The 16,482-nt window shown below is 36.9% G+C and overlaps 2 protein-coding genes across 2 annotated transcripts in view; both read right to left on the bottom strand.

Annotated features, from left to right (window-relative positions):
* The window catches only part of LOC109840471 (BTB/POZ and MATH domain-containing protein 1-like), a 4,785-nt gene extending 1,592 nt beyond the window's left edge, over positions 1-3,193 (bottom strand). Inside the window, 3 exon segments of the mRNA XM_020409133.1 lie at positions 1,001-1,349; positions 2,557-2,836; positions 2,839-3,193. Of these exon segments, the coding sequence (XP_020264722.1) occupies positions 1,001-1,349; positions 2,557-2,836; positions 2,839-2,965 (756 nt within the window). The 5' untranslated portion in view covers positions 2,966-3,193.
* LOC109841570 (protein FAR1-RELATED SEQUENCE 9-like) lies at positions 11,644-12,980 on the bottom strand. The gene is made up of 2 exons (XM_020410530.1): positions 12,441-12,980; positions 11,644-12,135 (listed from the first exon to the last, which is right to left on the bottom strand). Exons 1-2 carry the CDS (start codon positions 12,978-12,980, stop codon positions 11,644-11,646), a joined length of 1,032 nt encoding a protein of 343 aa, XP_020266119.1.

Raw genomic sequence — 16,482 nt, 5'->3', positions numbered from 1 at the left:
ATGCCTCCAATGAAAGATCAGGAAAATGTTGCACAGGAAAGAGCCATCCAATTACTCTTGTCTTCTTTCTCTCTTCTTTTTTCCCATAGGCAGTTGTCACAGCTTTAGAAGGCTAGGGCCAGATTGTTTAGAAACCAATTCACACATCATTAACAACATAAAGGTAGCACTGTACCTCTGAATGACAGAATTATGACTTGTCCTTGGATACATTGCATATGAAAACATTGTATAGTGCATTTAAACAAATAGTTGCGACAATGAATAAATAATGGAAGTAGCCATTGTATCAGAGTAACAGTACAGTACAAAAATATAGAAGAAATTTGTGGACAAAGAGATCACATCAAAGAATTGCCTACATGATCTAATACTTAACATCAGCTCTGTAAAGTGGCATCAAATGTTTCTCTTTTTTCTTTTATTCTTTTTTCCACAGAAAGCCAGCAATCTATCTGAAATACAATTTCTCAACCCATAATTGCTGACGTACTTGACAAGCTACTGACGCACATCAGTCTTTTTCATACATCCTCAGCTTGACGCTCCAACGTGTCAAAACACTCAGCACTACTCTAGTAATATACACAACAATATGCTACCACTCACAACACATAGCAATAAAGGAATAAGTCTTAACCTTAAATCACAGGCCTCCCATCTATGCCAGGTTGGCCTTATGCATCATAAAGCCTTGATCTTGTAAAGTTTTATAGTTCCACCAAGAGATGTAGCATGTCAAACCCTTTATTCGAGAAGGATTCCTGATTAAGGAAAATTCAAACAATAAAGGAGATCGCCAAGCAATAAGGCCGATTAACCAGAAAACTGACCTCATCAATTGCATAATTTAAGGTTAAGCCACCAGGGGGAACCCCCACAGTTTCCTTAGACTCTCAGAAGAGTCTAGATGATGAATAAAAGGCAAGATCAGATACAAGAAGCTGCAGTTATCTACGAAGCATAATATAAAAGTAAATTAGGCACCAAGTCATTTTACCTTGAAAACCGCAGGCTGCATATCTTCAACCTCTATGCATCGCATGTCACGGTCCTTCATCGGACCAAAAAGTTGTGCTCTGAACACAGGTGATCGAGCTGCAAGAACCAATCTATGAGCTGCAAAGATCTCATCATCAACTTTGAAAGATACATCAGTTCGCTCTCCACTTTCTAGAAGTTGACCAACATGTTGAGTAATGTTAGAGGGAGGCACAGGTATGTTATAAGACTTGGGTCCCTCGGTATGTGATCTAACAACACCAACACTACAACTAATTGACAGACAATCATCCTTGAGATAATCTGAAGCCTCCAAGGCAGTTCGTTTGAAGAAACGCTTATAACCCCTGTGTAATTAGACAAGGAATTATTTAATGGTAGACATGGGACCTAAAAGGAATAGCGAAAAATCTGAAATTTTAAATTTAACATAATGCATAAAATTAATAAGATAAGATATTAATAAAATTACTGTAACAAAACCTATCCTAAAATTAATCTAGGATCAGCCAAAAAGAAGCGCGGGTGAAGTTAGAAATTACACATAGTGAGATGAGAAATACAGCAATTGTTGCCAGCATACATGTGACGCGAATCGTGTATACGTTTAGTTGAGTCGTAAGCTGAGCAATCACCCAGGCCTAAATATATCCATGCATAAAATAGAGGAGAGACCTTACTTACCCTTTCACAGCATTCACATGCATGACTGCTCTCTAACAGATGTTTGTGGATCATCTGCAATTTACCTTTTTCTCACATGGGCAGTTGACAGATACAAAATAATCTGCATGCAATGTAACTATACTTCTATTTAAGTTCTGGGTGAAGTCATGACTTGTCCACCACCACCACAAAAAGTTAAAAGATTCATATAATACCCTCTTCTGGAGGAGCCCCAATATATATAGCCCTAGACATGCAACTTGATTAAGTTAGCCTATACATTATCCAAGATTATGTTGAACTTTTGACAAGTTCATGCAGTGTATTCCATGTTATAGCTCATGGGGCCCTATACACGACACAATCAGTGTCATATCTAGAATTGACAAAATGAAACAGCAGCCAAATGATATAAATTAGGTATAGCCAGTCCTACTTCTGTACTGCACCCCTCATTTGCAAATAATACCATCATACTAGTTCTTAGACCCATCTACAAACGGTAAACAATGTGAAATTTCTCCAAGGCTTAGAAATGCCAGACGGGATGATACGAATAATCAGACCATCCTCAGGGTTTATATTTCAACAGCGTCAGCAGGTTTTCAGTGGGCTTTTGGTGTTTTGGTAAACAGAATTCAACTCGTCTCCACCGAAACATTAGAACAACCAAATCCGCATGCATGTCACTAAAACCATAAATCCTACATAATTAACCCAGCTTCGTGCACCGCAGACCAACAACCATCCTTCAAACAGCTAGATTCAAGCAAACTGAGCAACATAACAATCAAAATCCAACACCCAAGCAAGATAAACTAGCCACACAAAACACATCAAAAATCCTAACCTCACAACAAAAAAGCAAGCAACTTGAACAAAACTCACCACATGCTCCCTCGATACTTGAGCGTATACGGCCCGTCCTGAAGCAACCTCCCAAAATGAGTATGGATCTTGTGCCTCTCCTTCCCGCTCTGATCCAGCATCGTCAGCTCGAACAAAGCCCTGACGTCGGTCCCCTCGCTCGCCAGCGCGATGAACAGCGACACATAGCTCGCATTATCCTCGGGGCTCTTGCCATCTGGGTAGAAGTAGATCGCCCACTCGAAGCCCCCGACGCTGAAAGAATCGGAGGCGATGTACTTTCCGATGCCGAGCCCCTTCGAAGAGAGTAGCCGGTGATCTTGAACTCGTGAGATCCGTTGATTGTGTTGGTGATCGAGGTTGAGGATGTTTCGGAGGGGGTTTGAGAGGAGAGGGAGGTCGAGGGGCCGGATTCGATGACCCTGCTCATTTTTTTTGGGGTGGAATCAGGGTTTTTTGAGGGGAAATGGGCGGTTCTAGGGTTAGGGTTTGGTCACTGAGAGATCGGAGCTGGGATCTCTCAGAGATTTCGGAGGGATCGATTGATGGGGGAGAGGAGAGAATTTGGGGATTTTGGGGGGTTTTTTTTTCTTCTTCTTTCGGAGGGTAAACGAACGAAGAAAGGATGAGGGAGTCGTTTCGGTTTTGGTTTTGTTCTCCGTCGGTCGGCTTGGTGGATTTTATATCCTATTCCTGTTATGGGTTTTTTTTTCTTTAATAAATTATTATAGAGAGCGCCTTTTTAGGCTAATTAGTACTTATTACTACAGTTTCCACTAATTTTTTGCATTATATGCGCGCACTTCTCATTTCGCAGCGCTTATATACACTAATTTAATTACGCTTTAACATCTCATGTTATACGACTTGAGAGGATTTCTCACCGGATTCTTTCGCGTGACGGTCACAACTCACAAGCCAATGATATAACTTTGTAGCCCTAAATTTGTTGAACTTACCGTTAAACCTATAAATAATTCTCTTTTAGAGTATGATTGGAGTAGGTTAAAAATAGGGTTTCGATATATTTAACGCCAAATTCAACAAATGATAATGGTTCAGTTATTCTAAATTTAGCTTATATATGCACATTGAACATTCGTTGGAGGCTGCTCAACACACCGCCACAACTACTTTGGAGAAGACAGTTGCTGCTACCGTAGCTTTAGAGAAGACTGCTGCAGTTAAGGGCCAATTTGGGGTCAGTTCAGTGATTGATTTTGGGAAGTTGAACCCGTTGACTTTCTCAGTAGAGGAGAGCCATCTAGAGGCCAAGCAGTGGCTCATGGATATGGAGAATCTTCTAACAGCAGCCCGAGTTCTTAAAATAGATAGAGTGTATGTCGTGAAGATTCGGTTGTCAGGGTTGGCTCGTATTGTAGTTGGTTGAGGAAGGTCGTTTGGAGGAGCTGATCAGCTGGAAGAGCTTTCTGGAGAAGTTCTTTCCTAAAACTGCTAAATTTAACATGGAGCAGGAGTTCATCAACTTGAGGCAGAGTAATCGCACTGTGGATGAGTATGCAACTAAGTTTCTAAAGCTTAGCAGGTTCACTCCCTACATGGTTGCTAAGGAGAATTCAACTGGGGCTTAACTAGGAGATCCAGTGACAGATTGTATCATTTCAATATTGGGACTTATAGTCAGGTGCTTGTTGGATTTTTTTGGTCAAAACCGCTTTCCAAAATGAGATTTCAAACTATATATATATATATATGAGAGGTTCTAATAAAAACCTAGAGAACTAAAAACCAATCCTAACCCTACATTCTATTTCATCCAATGATCAATATTAAAAATGGCAGAATTGTAATTAAATACACATCAGCTGACAAAATACCAGTAAAAGGGGTAATTTAGGAAAAGCGGCATTAATGAAACACGCTGTAATTAATTACCAGAAGCTATCGAACACTTCTTTCGACGGAAAAAACGATTCAGTTTCACTCTATTTTGAATCCAGTTTCATCTTCTCTTTACCCCAAGAACTAAACTTTCAGTTTCACTCTATTTTGAATCCAGTTTCATCTTCTCTTTACCCCAAGAACTAAACTCTTCACATTCTGTTGATTTCTCAACACTTAGGTTTCTTTCAACATCTCATTACAACTCGAACGAAGACGACCAGCAAGACTTCGACGATCGAGATGAAGAAAAACAACACAGAGACTCCAAAACCCTCGTCTTCAAGAAAGGGTAAAACGATTCCAACCCTCGTATTAAAAATGTAATTTTTTTTATTAAAGTTTGAACATTTTTCATAGATTCAGTGGGGAAAGGTTCGTAATTTAGACATGAATCACTTGCATGTTGTTGAATACTTTTTTTTTTAGCTTTATAAAATGTTACTGATGCATGTTCTAGTTTAGGGTTTTTATTTTTTAAATTTTCCTTTATCTTGTTAAAACAAACTAAGTTTTTCTTAATACTGTAAGATGTTTTCATTTGTTCTAAATGGGTAGCGATTAATTCTGGTTGTCTGGATTCTGCAATATGCACTCTACTTGAATCTCCTCGATTCACTTTAGTGAAACGAGATTCACTGCAGTGAATCGAGATTCACTAGAGTGAATCGCGATTCATTGGATGTATCTTTATTCACTCAAGTGAATAGCTATTTAGTGGAGTCAATCTGTATTCACTCAAACATAGAGAATCTCGATTCACTAATGTGAATCCTGATTCTTCGTAGAGAATTAAGATTTATATATTGGATGTTCTTACCAGTTATGGAAAAATGATTGCTCTTTAAACTTCAACTTTATCATGATTGTATGATTGTTTGTAAAAAATAACAAATATGATCCTAGGCCGAGTATATAGGATGGAAACTTTCCCAAATATGATCCAAGCCCAGGTAATTAGGATAGAAAAATTATATGCTTTATGTATACTAACAGTGAAATTAAACTGTAACGATGATCAGTTTTTCCTTGTTGTGTTGAGGGACGAGACACTGAAAGAATGTATGGTATGTCATGGAGTTGGTTTCATATCATTGAATCTGGATTCAATTTGCTGAAGCTCGATACAATTTGTTGAATTTGGATTCACTTTGCTAAATCTCAATACATTTGGTTGAATCTTGATTCACTGTAGTGAATCTCGATTCACTGTAGTGAATCTAGATTTACTTAAAGTGAATCTCGATTCACTACAGTGAAACACTATTGACTGCAACGATTCAATGGAGTGAATTGATATTCACTCAAGTGAATATCAATTCACTGCAGTGAAACGAGATTCATTTCAGCGAATCGCTATTCACTAAAGTGAATCGCGATATGGATTATAATATATATATTCAATAATGTGATTAAACCTTCATGCTTTCCATGCATTGTTTAAAGTCTGGTATCATTAAAAAATGAATTGTCATCGGTTTAGCAGGTCTACGATCTAGTTCAAGAAACAAACAAAAAGCATGTGTTGAGATGGTTGAGGTATTTACACCTATACCTCAACAGAGGAAAACACACACTGTGAACATGCAAAGCAGTGACGATGACTTCATCAACCCCCCAAATAATCCTGACAGTGAGGAAACATTAAAGCGTACAAGGGATGAAGACAATGAACAGACCCCAAAAAGGATGAAGAAGAAAAGGGTTGGTGTACTAAAAATCTTTAATTTTTTTTGTGTATTCAATGATGGATAATTTGATCTAATTATATTATTTTTCTCACTGGAGAAGGTTGTGAAAAAAAGATATGTGAGGTCTAACAGGGATGATGACCTCGTTAACCTCCCAAATAATCCGGCCGATGAGGAAACATCAAAGCGTAGTAGGGATGAAGACAATAAACAGATCACAAGAGGAAGGAAAAAGATGAAAAAGGTTAGTGTACTAAACATCTGTTTTTTTGGTATTAACTGATGGATAATTTGATATAATTATATTTTTTTGTCACTGGAGAAGTTTTTGAAAAAAAAAATGTGAGTTCTGAACCTAAGGAGTTGACTAGGATAAGGGTCTCTCCAAAGATATTCTCTGATATGGTTTTGTCACTCTCTGACTCCCAAAAAGAATGGGTGAGACTAGCTGGACTTGGAGGTCTTTTACAATTTGGATTAAAGGAACTGCCACATATGTTGGGATACCAGATTCTGCAGTCCTTTGACAGTGAATCCGTTGCGCTTAATCTTCCCAGAGGATCAATAAGTATCACAGAGGAAGATGTACATCAAGTGATGGGATTACCTCTGGGTAGGAAACGTATACCAGCCTCCAGTACTGGCAAGTCAGCATTGGTGGATGAATGGAGGGCTCAATTCACAGACAGAATTGGTTGGAAAATTACTCCAGGGGCTGTGTCTGAGAAACTGAAGCACAGTTCTGATGTTAACCTGTTTTTTAAACTGAATTTCTTGGTTCTCTTTCACAACTGCATGATCCAGTCGCTTAGCAATCCGTATGTCAACCAACGGATTCTAGTTCTTGGTGATAATGTTGATCAGTGCTCTGAATACAATTGGTGTTCTTTCTTGCTTGACTCATTGATAGAAAGCCAACACAAGTGGAAGGTTGACCCGACAAAACAATTCTACACGGGTCCTCTTGCATTTTTGATTGTAAGTCACTTGTATAATATTTATTTAATTTTACATTACTGTAGTTAAAGTATTTTTACTTGATGATTACTAATTGATGTGCTTTATTTCTTATTTCCGTCTTTCTAATTGTTCTATGTCGATCGGGTTCTGTTCAAAGGTAGGAGGTTGGTTGAGAGAACAACCCCTACATTTTTAGGATGGACTGACTTCGCCTTGAAGGAAAGACAGTCAGAGGAAATAAGTACAAATTCATTTGGCAAAGGTGCATTTACAGAGAGGGTTGAACTTGCACCTTCATCTCGAATGCAGAGTACTATTGGAAACTCTCCTAAAAGTGTTGATACAATTAGAAAGGTTAGCAAATTAAGTTGCAGTACTTTGTTTATTCAATTTAATATCGATTCAGTAGGATTGAATCTCGGTTCACTTAAACTGAATGTCGATCCAGATCAATGAATCGTTTTACTAGTAATGAATCTCGTTTCAAATCAGTGATTATCGATTAAGTTAAACTGAATTCTGATTCACTTAAGTGAATCTGGATTCAGTGATACTCAATATCGATCTATTGAAATGAATCTGGATTCACTACTACTGAATCTCGATTCATTGAAGTGAAACTAGAATGAATCTAGATTCACTACTACTGAATCTTGATTCAAATACATCGAATGTAATATCAATCTATCGAATCTTGTCTCTCGCCATGTTAATAATTTATGGTGACCAATGTCTGTGATATTCAAAATGCATGATTGTATTGAGAGGGTTCAACGGAGAGCTGCAGAGCTGGAATCTGCAAAAAATAGATATGATGCTGAGTGTGAGACAATGAGAAAGCTGTTCCCCAATGACAATGAGCTCTTTCAAATTCAACAGAGAGTTTCAAATGTTCTTGTGCAGGGGTTTGGACATCGTGTAAGTACCTGTGACGATGAAACAGCTGTGGGAAACATTGTTGATGATACCCCTAATGTGAACACCAAGGTGAGTAGAGATATGCATGGTTCCCCAGCTGTTGATCCAATATCAGCTGAGATACCACAAACCCAAGTCTCCCCAAAGTTTGTTCAAGAAGTTGATAAGATTATAGAGTCTGTTAGCATGAAAAAGGATGACAGACCAGTGAGACGGAAGATCAGCGAATGTAGTACCCCGCAGACTGAAGAACCTAGTTTTTCTCTTGGGCTGACACAGGATACTCAAACTGAATTAGTGGAAATGGTTGATGTTGTTCAGATTGCTAAAGCTTGTGAATCTGAAATCATTGATGATTCTGTACGAAGAACTGATAAACAACCTGAAGATGCTGCTGTAGTAAATGAATGTAAATGTAAGAAAGTTCAGGTGGCCGAAAATAAGGGACATGCGGGAAGGGGGAAAGAAAAGAGGATGGTGAAGCCTGCAACGTCTCTTCGGTCACCATGGGTGCAGAGGGTATCTCAGATTACTGCTAGGCAAAGTCAGCTGGAAAGCATCATATGGAATTGGGTACATGGAGAAGTAAGGCATTCAGGTGATGATTCCGCTGAAGAAGAGAATTTGTGAGTTCTGAACACTTATTTGATATTTTATTATTAGGTGTGAGACTCACTATTTTTAGTATTTTGTCCCTTTATTAAATTGAATATTGTTACTGTTTTTTCAGTGAAATGGTTTTTAAGTGGAGACAAATTGAATGTTTCTTACCTGCTTTCAAGACTTTCCTTCCTACTGAGGACGTTGAGGCAAATGTAATCAGCATTTGGTCCTATATTTTGAACAGCAGAGAAAAAATGAAGTCCGGAAATTCTCCACTTAGATTCTTCTGCAATGTTTAGACAACCGTACGTATATTCCTTTATTTTATTTAAAATAACACTTGAGTTACATATTATTTAACCAGTTTTATGTTGTACAATTTTGCAACATTCATCACACAGATGAGGTCAATGATGAATTAAGATACAGTCGGTTTGCTTCCCGGATGGATGAGCAACTTGCTCTGTATCCACATTTGAAGTTTAATGAGATTGATATAGTAAAGATTAGAAAACAATGTTTTTGTTCTTAGCCCAATTTTAACTATATCTGTAAAATCTCTGATTAAATTTCATAACAAATAGGTCTTCTTCCCCATAAATGCGTTTGAGCATTTCTACATTGTATGCTATGGGCTAAAGAATCCAAGTATGGAGCTGATTGACAATAGCAAAAACTGCCCAGACTACAAGAAAAAATACCAAGGTCGTCCTAAGGGTTTGGTATGTTTTTTCCACCTTACGTATGTTCTTTAAACATTTACTGGCAAAATACAGTAATAAGTGAATCTGGATTCACTATAGTGAATCTGGATTCATCTAGATTCACTATAGTGAATCCAGATTCACTATAGTGAATCTGGATTCAGGATTCACTATAGTGAATCTGGATTCAGGATTCACTATAGTGAATCTGGATTCACTATAGTGAATCTAGATTCACTATAGTGAATCTGGAATTCACTAGAGTCAGAGAATTCCAGATTAGCTAACTCTAGTGAATCTCGATCACTATAATTGGTGAATCTGGATTCACATCTTACTATGAATCTCGATTCACTATAGCTAGTGAATCTGTGTTCACATCACGTAATCACGATCCACTAGCTATAACTAGTGATCTGAAATTTCGATCAATAGAGTTAGTGAATATGGATTCACATCTTACTATGAATCTCGATTCAATATAGCTAGTGAATCTGTGTTCACATCACATAATCACGATCCACTACCTATAGTTAATTCTAATGAATCCAGATTCACTAATATGAATCCAGAATCATTAGAGTAAGTCCAGGTGAACTAACTCTATTAAATTCTAGCGAGCTAGATCCAATGAATCGTGATTCAATGTCATTAATACTGTTTCCATATAAACAACCAAAACAAATTGTATATTACATTAAACATTACTGTATAATAATTTGGATTTGTTATGTGACATTGATTACTTTTGATTAAACAGCACCAGAATTTTGTGAGATATTTGGCACACAAAAAACATCACAAGGCGAGTGAAATAAATACATTAACGCCTGAAAGACTTGAGATGGAGTGGAGAACGGCCAAAAACAAATTTGATTGTGGTATTTTTGTCATGAGACATATGGAGATGTATATGGGCGGTGGTACAGCAAATTGGAACTCTGGTTTTCATAGAGAGGGTGTAAGTGTTTAAACTAATAATGTGTTGATAATTTACATTTAGTCTTTTTGAATTAATAAAATTTAGAATATAAAGCACATCAATTAGCTACTGAATCTTGAACTGAACTTTTATTCATATGGACAGGAGCGATTAAAAAATCAGCTACATAGACTGAGGTCTATATACTGTTGCCAAATTCTTACTGAACCAACAAATGAATTGGCCAAAGAAGTCATCAGCAAAGCCCAACAGCACCATGCTGAAACTGCCAATATCAAAAAAGAGACGAGGAAGACCACAAGATATCAAAGAAAATAATATTCTGTAATCACCATAATTTTCAATGTTGAAGCTTACAGTTATTGAGTACATTGTCACTTAATGTTATGGAATACTCTAGTTTGTGTTGAACTGCTTTTCTATGTAAATATACTTTATAAGAATAGCTTTGTCATAGTTTTATTCTAGATTATATGAAAATACTGTGAAGGTAGTGAATGCAAATGGAAGAATTTCAATTACAGCATAGAATGTGAGTTATAATTCAAGCTTTTATGTAGCATACAATAAATTGATCATACTTATTGTGGATTGTATGTATTTAATCTTGAATCATTGTTTCAATATTATCTTAAGTTATTACTAATTTATTTGATTGAAACTAGGTTCACTATAGTGAATCCAGATTCAATAAAGTGAATCTCGATTCACTACACTAAAAAATTCGGTAAGTCAATATTATCTTAGTCACTACACTATAGTGAATCCATATGCAGATAAGTGAATCCAGATTCACTACAATAAAACTATATTCATTATAGTTAGTCCAGAATAACTTAAACCTAAACAATCAAGTAATTTGATTGTTTGATTGATTATAATGAATCCCTATAGTGATATCGAGATTCAATATCAGAGAATCTAGATTCACTGCAATCAATCTAGATTCAATATAGTTAGTCCAGAATCACTTAACGCTAATTAAATTTAAACTGATGACTGCATACAACGACTTTATCATTCCTACTTAAATAATACAACTAATAATAATGGAATTCACATGCTATATGAGTAGATCTCAATTCAATATACTAACATGACACAACGTAACCATGTAATTAATAATCTAGTAAATATATGTAGTTAAGAATTACACAATTCAGCAATTTTAATAAGAAATGTATTCCTAAAAATGATTCTGAAACGAAATATGACAACTAAATTAAACATCACTCTGCTGTATTGTTTTCTTTAATGGGCATGTCTGTGCGTCATGGAAATCGATTTTTTTGCACATATTACACAGCCTTGGCACCTTCTTCTTTCGTTGAGTAATTGATTTCTCATAATCACCAACAATTCTCCGTCCACACCCCTTGTTTCTACCTTATTTCTCATAATCACCAACAATTCTCCGTCCACACCCCTTGTTTCTACCTTCAATGGGAGGTTTAACGACCACTTCCGCTGGTATTTTTGAGCCAACAAAAAACTCCATTACATCATTTTTGTTCTGTGTGTCAGATTTCCAACTAGATTCACGCAAATTGTGCTTCAACTCCTTCAACTTCCCTTCCAGGTAGTCAAGTCTCTGACCATCTAAACCTGCCAAACTCACACAGGATTGGAAATCATACCATATGTCATTCAACTTGCGATTTGTAACTTCAATTGCATTGCACTGTTCTGATATTTCCTTGAACTGCAATGAATGCCTCATCTCAGCACCTTTTGTCCATCGGTTCACAACAAGATGTCTTGGTATTTTTGTTACATCAGCTTGGTTCAGTGCAAAAAAACCATGTCTACATACTATACCCATTTTCTCAAACAGCCTACACGTACATTGCACGTCATTGTTCAAATAAGCGTGTTTCACCTAAAATTCAAAAAACAATGTATATTAGCACCGAATAAAAAAAGAAAATGACAAGCACATGAAATGGTCACTGAATCGCGATTCAGTGTTGTGAATCGAGATTCACAACACTAAATCGCGATTCATTGCATTGAAAATAGATTCAATTTTTATTGTTTCAATATCCATTATTAAGTTTTACCTAATCGCGATTCATTGCATTGAAAATAGATTCAATTTTTATTGTTTCAATATCCATTATTAAGTTTTACCTCAAATATTTTTCCATGTCTCTTTTTGTTTCAATATCCATTATTAAGTTTTACCTCAAATATTTTTCCATGTCTCTTTTTGTCCTTTATGGAAAAAAACTTCACGCCATCTTCTTTTGATATACTGTTGATACTCATATCATAACAGGATGACATTATCTCACTCTGTACCTCATAAAACATTGTTCGAGTGTACAACTTTGCTGCATCCCTCTCCAATAACAATGGCGTGTCCATTCTTGGTATCAACTTCGCTCCTTCATAGTTTAATCTTGCGTTTGTATGCCTTTGCTTCTCCATAGCACTCTCGTATCGGAGATAAAATTCTATCAATGTGTCAGATCTACGGTTGAATTTGTCAAAGAAACTGTTCTCACTCTCTGATATTGATGTAGTCCGTAATAAACCGACCATTGGATCATCAGCATAATAGGCTGGAATCCATGACTCCCGAATGTTATATAGTTCACACAACCATTCATTACTTTCAAGCTTATATTCTTTCATAACATCTTTCCAACCGACTTCAAATGTTGTTGGATCTATATCTATACTCCAAATCAGTGCATTGATCTTCCTCTTGAAATCATCCATCTTCGAAATGCATTTTGCCAACTACAATATAAATATATAACGAAAGATTCAGTATTTATCTAATGAAGATTCATTATATTTATATGTGGGATTCATTACCTTTTGGTTAAATTTCTTCATGATGTGCCACATGCACAAACGATGACGTGCTTCTGTAAAGACGGTTGGTATAGCTTGCTTTATGGTAGGGCACTGATCTATAACAATACACTTTGGCTCGCGAATCATGCATTTCATGAATACCTCAAAAATCCAGACATAGTTATCAATGTCCTCTTTAGCTATCAATCCTGCTGCAAATACAACACACTTCTTATAATTGTCGAGACCAGTAAATGGAACAAACTTCATGTTGTACCTATTGTATCACATACAAAAAATATAAGATTCACTATGATATATAATTACAATATTGAAAATAGTAAGAGATTAACTATAAAATCTTACTTGTTTGTGGAATATGTAGAGTCAAATGATATCACATCTCCAAATACATCGTAATTTCTTCGCCCAATAACATCTGCCCAAAAGATACGAGTTAATCGACCCCCTTCATCGACTGCATAATCATAGAAAAATCCATCACCCATCTCCTTCTTATTCATGAACTTCTCGATGATCATTTGAGCATCTCGATCACCAATATAAAGCTTCACATCCCTACTCCAATTTAGCATCTCGATCACCAATATAAAGCTTCACATCCCTACTCCAATTTTTAAACTCGGTACAGGTAGCACCAACATTAGAATAACTTCGCTTCACATCCCTACTCCAATTTTTAAACTCGGTACAGGTAGCACCAACATTAGAATAACTTCCACACACCTCCTTAGCAAAGTTATATGTTTTGTTAGGCCCCATGTTGGCTTTTGCTCCATCAAATACAAGTTTCTTATGTGCGAGACCGAGAACTCTATTTGACTTCAAAAATTGTTTCCCACTATCGGAGACCAAAAAATGAGAATGCTCTTCAACAAATAAGAGAACATTATATCCTTTCAAACCATCAAACCTAAAAACGACTTTAGCTTTGCAACCACATCTACTAGATACAGTTCTCCTTCTCTTTTTTGAAATGCTACTAAAATCATCAAAATCAACATCCATCTTTGATTCATTGCTGCCAGCTCTACTCCAAACAATGTGTTTAAGAAGAACTGTACCGTCATCATGTTCTTCTCTGTATGCCGTCTGATCTCAAACCCACTTTTACGTCCATACTCTCGGTAAAACTCTATACCATCCTCTAGTGATCGGAAGCTTTGGTTTAGATAAGGTTTAAATTCAGCTTCAACCCGAGGTTTCCAATACATACCACCACCTGGTGATTCAAAAGGAATCGAGCTAACTTCGTCCATTCCATCTTCCAAAAAATCACTGTCCGATGCATTTATAACATGTGGTTCCTTAATTTGTTCATTGCTGCCTACAACTGAAAATAAAACAACATAAATAATATGGCTATGTTTTGATATACTAAATCTGGATTCATCACAATGAATATGGATTCACTGGAGTGAATCTCGATTCACTACATTGAATCCATATTCACTACATTAAACACATGAATCCGTTTGAACACGTTCTAGTTATTAGAGAATGTAATGATTTTCATAATGTGTTCCCATGTTTTCTTTAGTGAATCCGGATTCAATGAATTGAATCCACATTCATTAAAGAAAACATGGGAATACATTATGAAGATCATTGCATTCTCTGCACAACTAGAACTTGTTGAACTGAATTCAAGCTCTCCAATTAAATTGACATAAAATGTTCACGAATGTAAACTTCTAGATAATAAGTCATATGACTAAGTTTTGATATACTGAATCGGGATTCATCGCAATGAATCTAGATTCACTGGAGTGAATCTCGATTCACTGCATTGAATTCATATCATTGCTAATTAATCTGGAGTGAATCTCGATTCACTGCATTGAATCCAGATTCACTGCAGTAAACAAGTGAATAAATTATGAAAAACACTGCAATCTCTAACAATGAATCTCGATTCAATGCAGTTAATCTAGATTAACAACTATAACGTGTTCAACTGAATTCAAACTCTCCATTTAAATCTCCATAAAATGTTTAAGAATGTAAGCTCCTATATAATAAGTCATATGACTAAGTATTTAAATACTGAATCTAGATCCATTAAAATCAAAACAACTAGACCCTGCACACCTGAATTCAAGCTCTCCATTTAAATCACCATAAAATGTTTAACAATGGCCAGCTACTGGACGATGAACGAGAGAGCTGAAGAACGTTGAACGAGAGCTGCTAGACGATGAACGAGAGCTACTGGACGATGAACGAGAGAGCTGAAGAACGCTGAACGAGAGCTGCTACACGATTTCTCGATGAACGAGAGCTGAAGAATGATGAACGATGAACGATGAACGAGAGCTGCTGGACGATTTCTCGATTGAGAGAGAGCTGCTCTTCATGACTATTGGGTTGCCTGAGCCGTGAGATTGCATGGGGAAATAGAGAACTCAACAGAGAAGCATTAATTACCTCTCTTTAGTGGGCTGTTTATTTTACCTCATTACCCTTATACAGCTTTAATCTCAGCCATTGGATGAATCTAGATCCAATGGAGAGGATTGGTTTTTAGTTTTTAGTTTTTAGGATAGTGAGGTTTTTATTTGAACCTCTCCTTATATATATATATATATATATATAAACTACAAGTACTTTTCATAAATGCTTAGTAGCCTAGTGGAAAGTTAATGTTTTGATGTTTCAAAAGGTTCTCTGTTCGAGGCTTACCAAAGGCAAGCCGAGAAATATTTTATTTTAATTAATCATTCATAAGTTCTAGTAGGTCGTGGGCCGGGGGCCGAGGCTAATCGGGCTGAGGCGCTAAGTGGCGCTTTGTTAGGCGCACTTTACACTTCGCACGGAGGCATCAGGGCTAGTTAGCGCCATGAAGGTTGCCTCGTAGGCTGCTTCGTAGCATGTGGACGAGCTACGCATTCGCACGAGGGTGTGACCCTAATGTTCTCGAAATCAAATAAGGTTCGTTTAATTCACAAGTTCAGACGAGGTTCACTCGTCAAATGAGGTTCGCCTGTTTGCCGAGGTTCGCTCGTCAAATGAGGTTCGCCCGTTTGACGAAGTTCGCTCGTTAAACAAGGTTCACCTATTCGACAAGGTTCACTCGTCAAACGAGGTTCGCCCGTTCAACGAGGTTTGTCCTACAGACGATGTTCGTCCTACAGACGATGTTCGTCTGATTTGCTGAGACGTGACCCTCGTGGTTTGTAGTAATGCATCCATTGATTGCCTCGTATTCAGGAGTTACTACATGCAGCAGTTACAATAGTATTTAGAGCAATTTAATGCATTGATGTTACAATTATAATTGCCATTGTGAATTATAACAGTCATATTAATTGAGGATGACTCTTGAGCTGGTCTTAGAGGCCTATAAATAGCACCAATTGGGCAACTCTTGCAGCTGGCTAGAGAACTTGGAATACGAATG

This window comes from Asparagus officinalis, chromosome 5 (genome assembly GCF_001876935.1).
Source record: "Asparagus officinalis chromosome 5, Aspof.V1, whole genome shotgun sequence".
In the NCBI taxonomy this organism is placed as follows: Eukaryota; Viridiplantae; Streptophyta; class Magnoliopsida; order Asparagales; family Asparagaceae; genus Asparagus; species Asparagus officinalis.
This window is presented reverse-complemented; position numbering and strand designations above follow the sequence as displayed.

What these genes read in the sequence shown, in the direction of transcription:
- LOC109841570 (XM_020410530.1), bottom strand. Translation starts at nt 12,980, where the DNA reads ATGGATGATTTCAAGAGGAAGATCAATGCACTGATTTGGAGTATAGAT. An exon ending in GACATGGAAAAATATTTGAG is followed by an intron (nt 12,136 to 12,440) that starts GTAAAACTTAAT and finishes TTTGAATTTTAG; the next exon opens with GTGAAACACGCTTATTTGAA.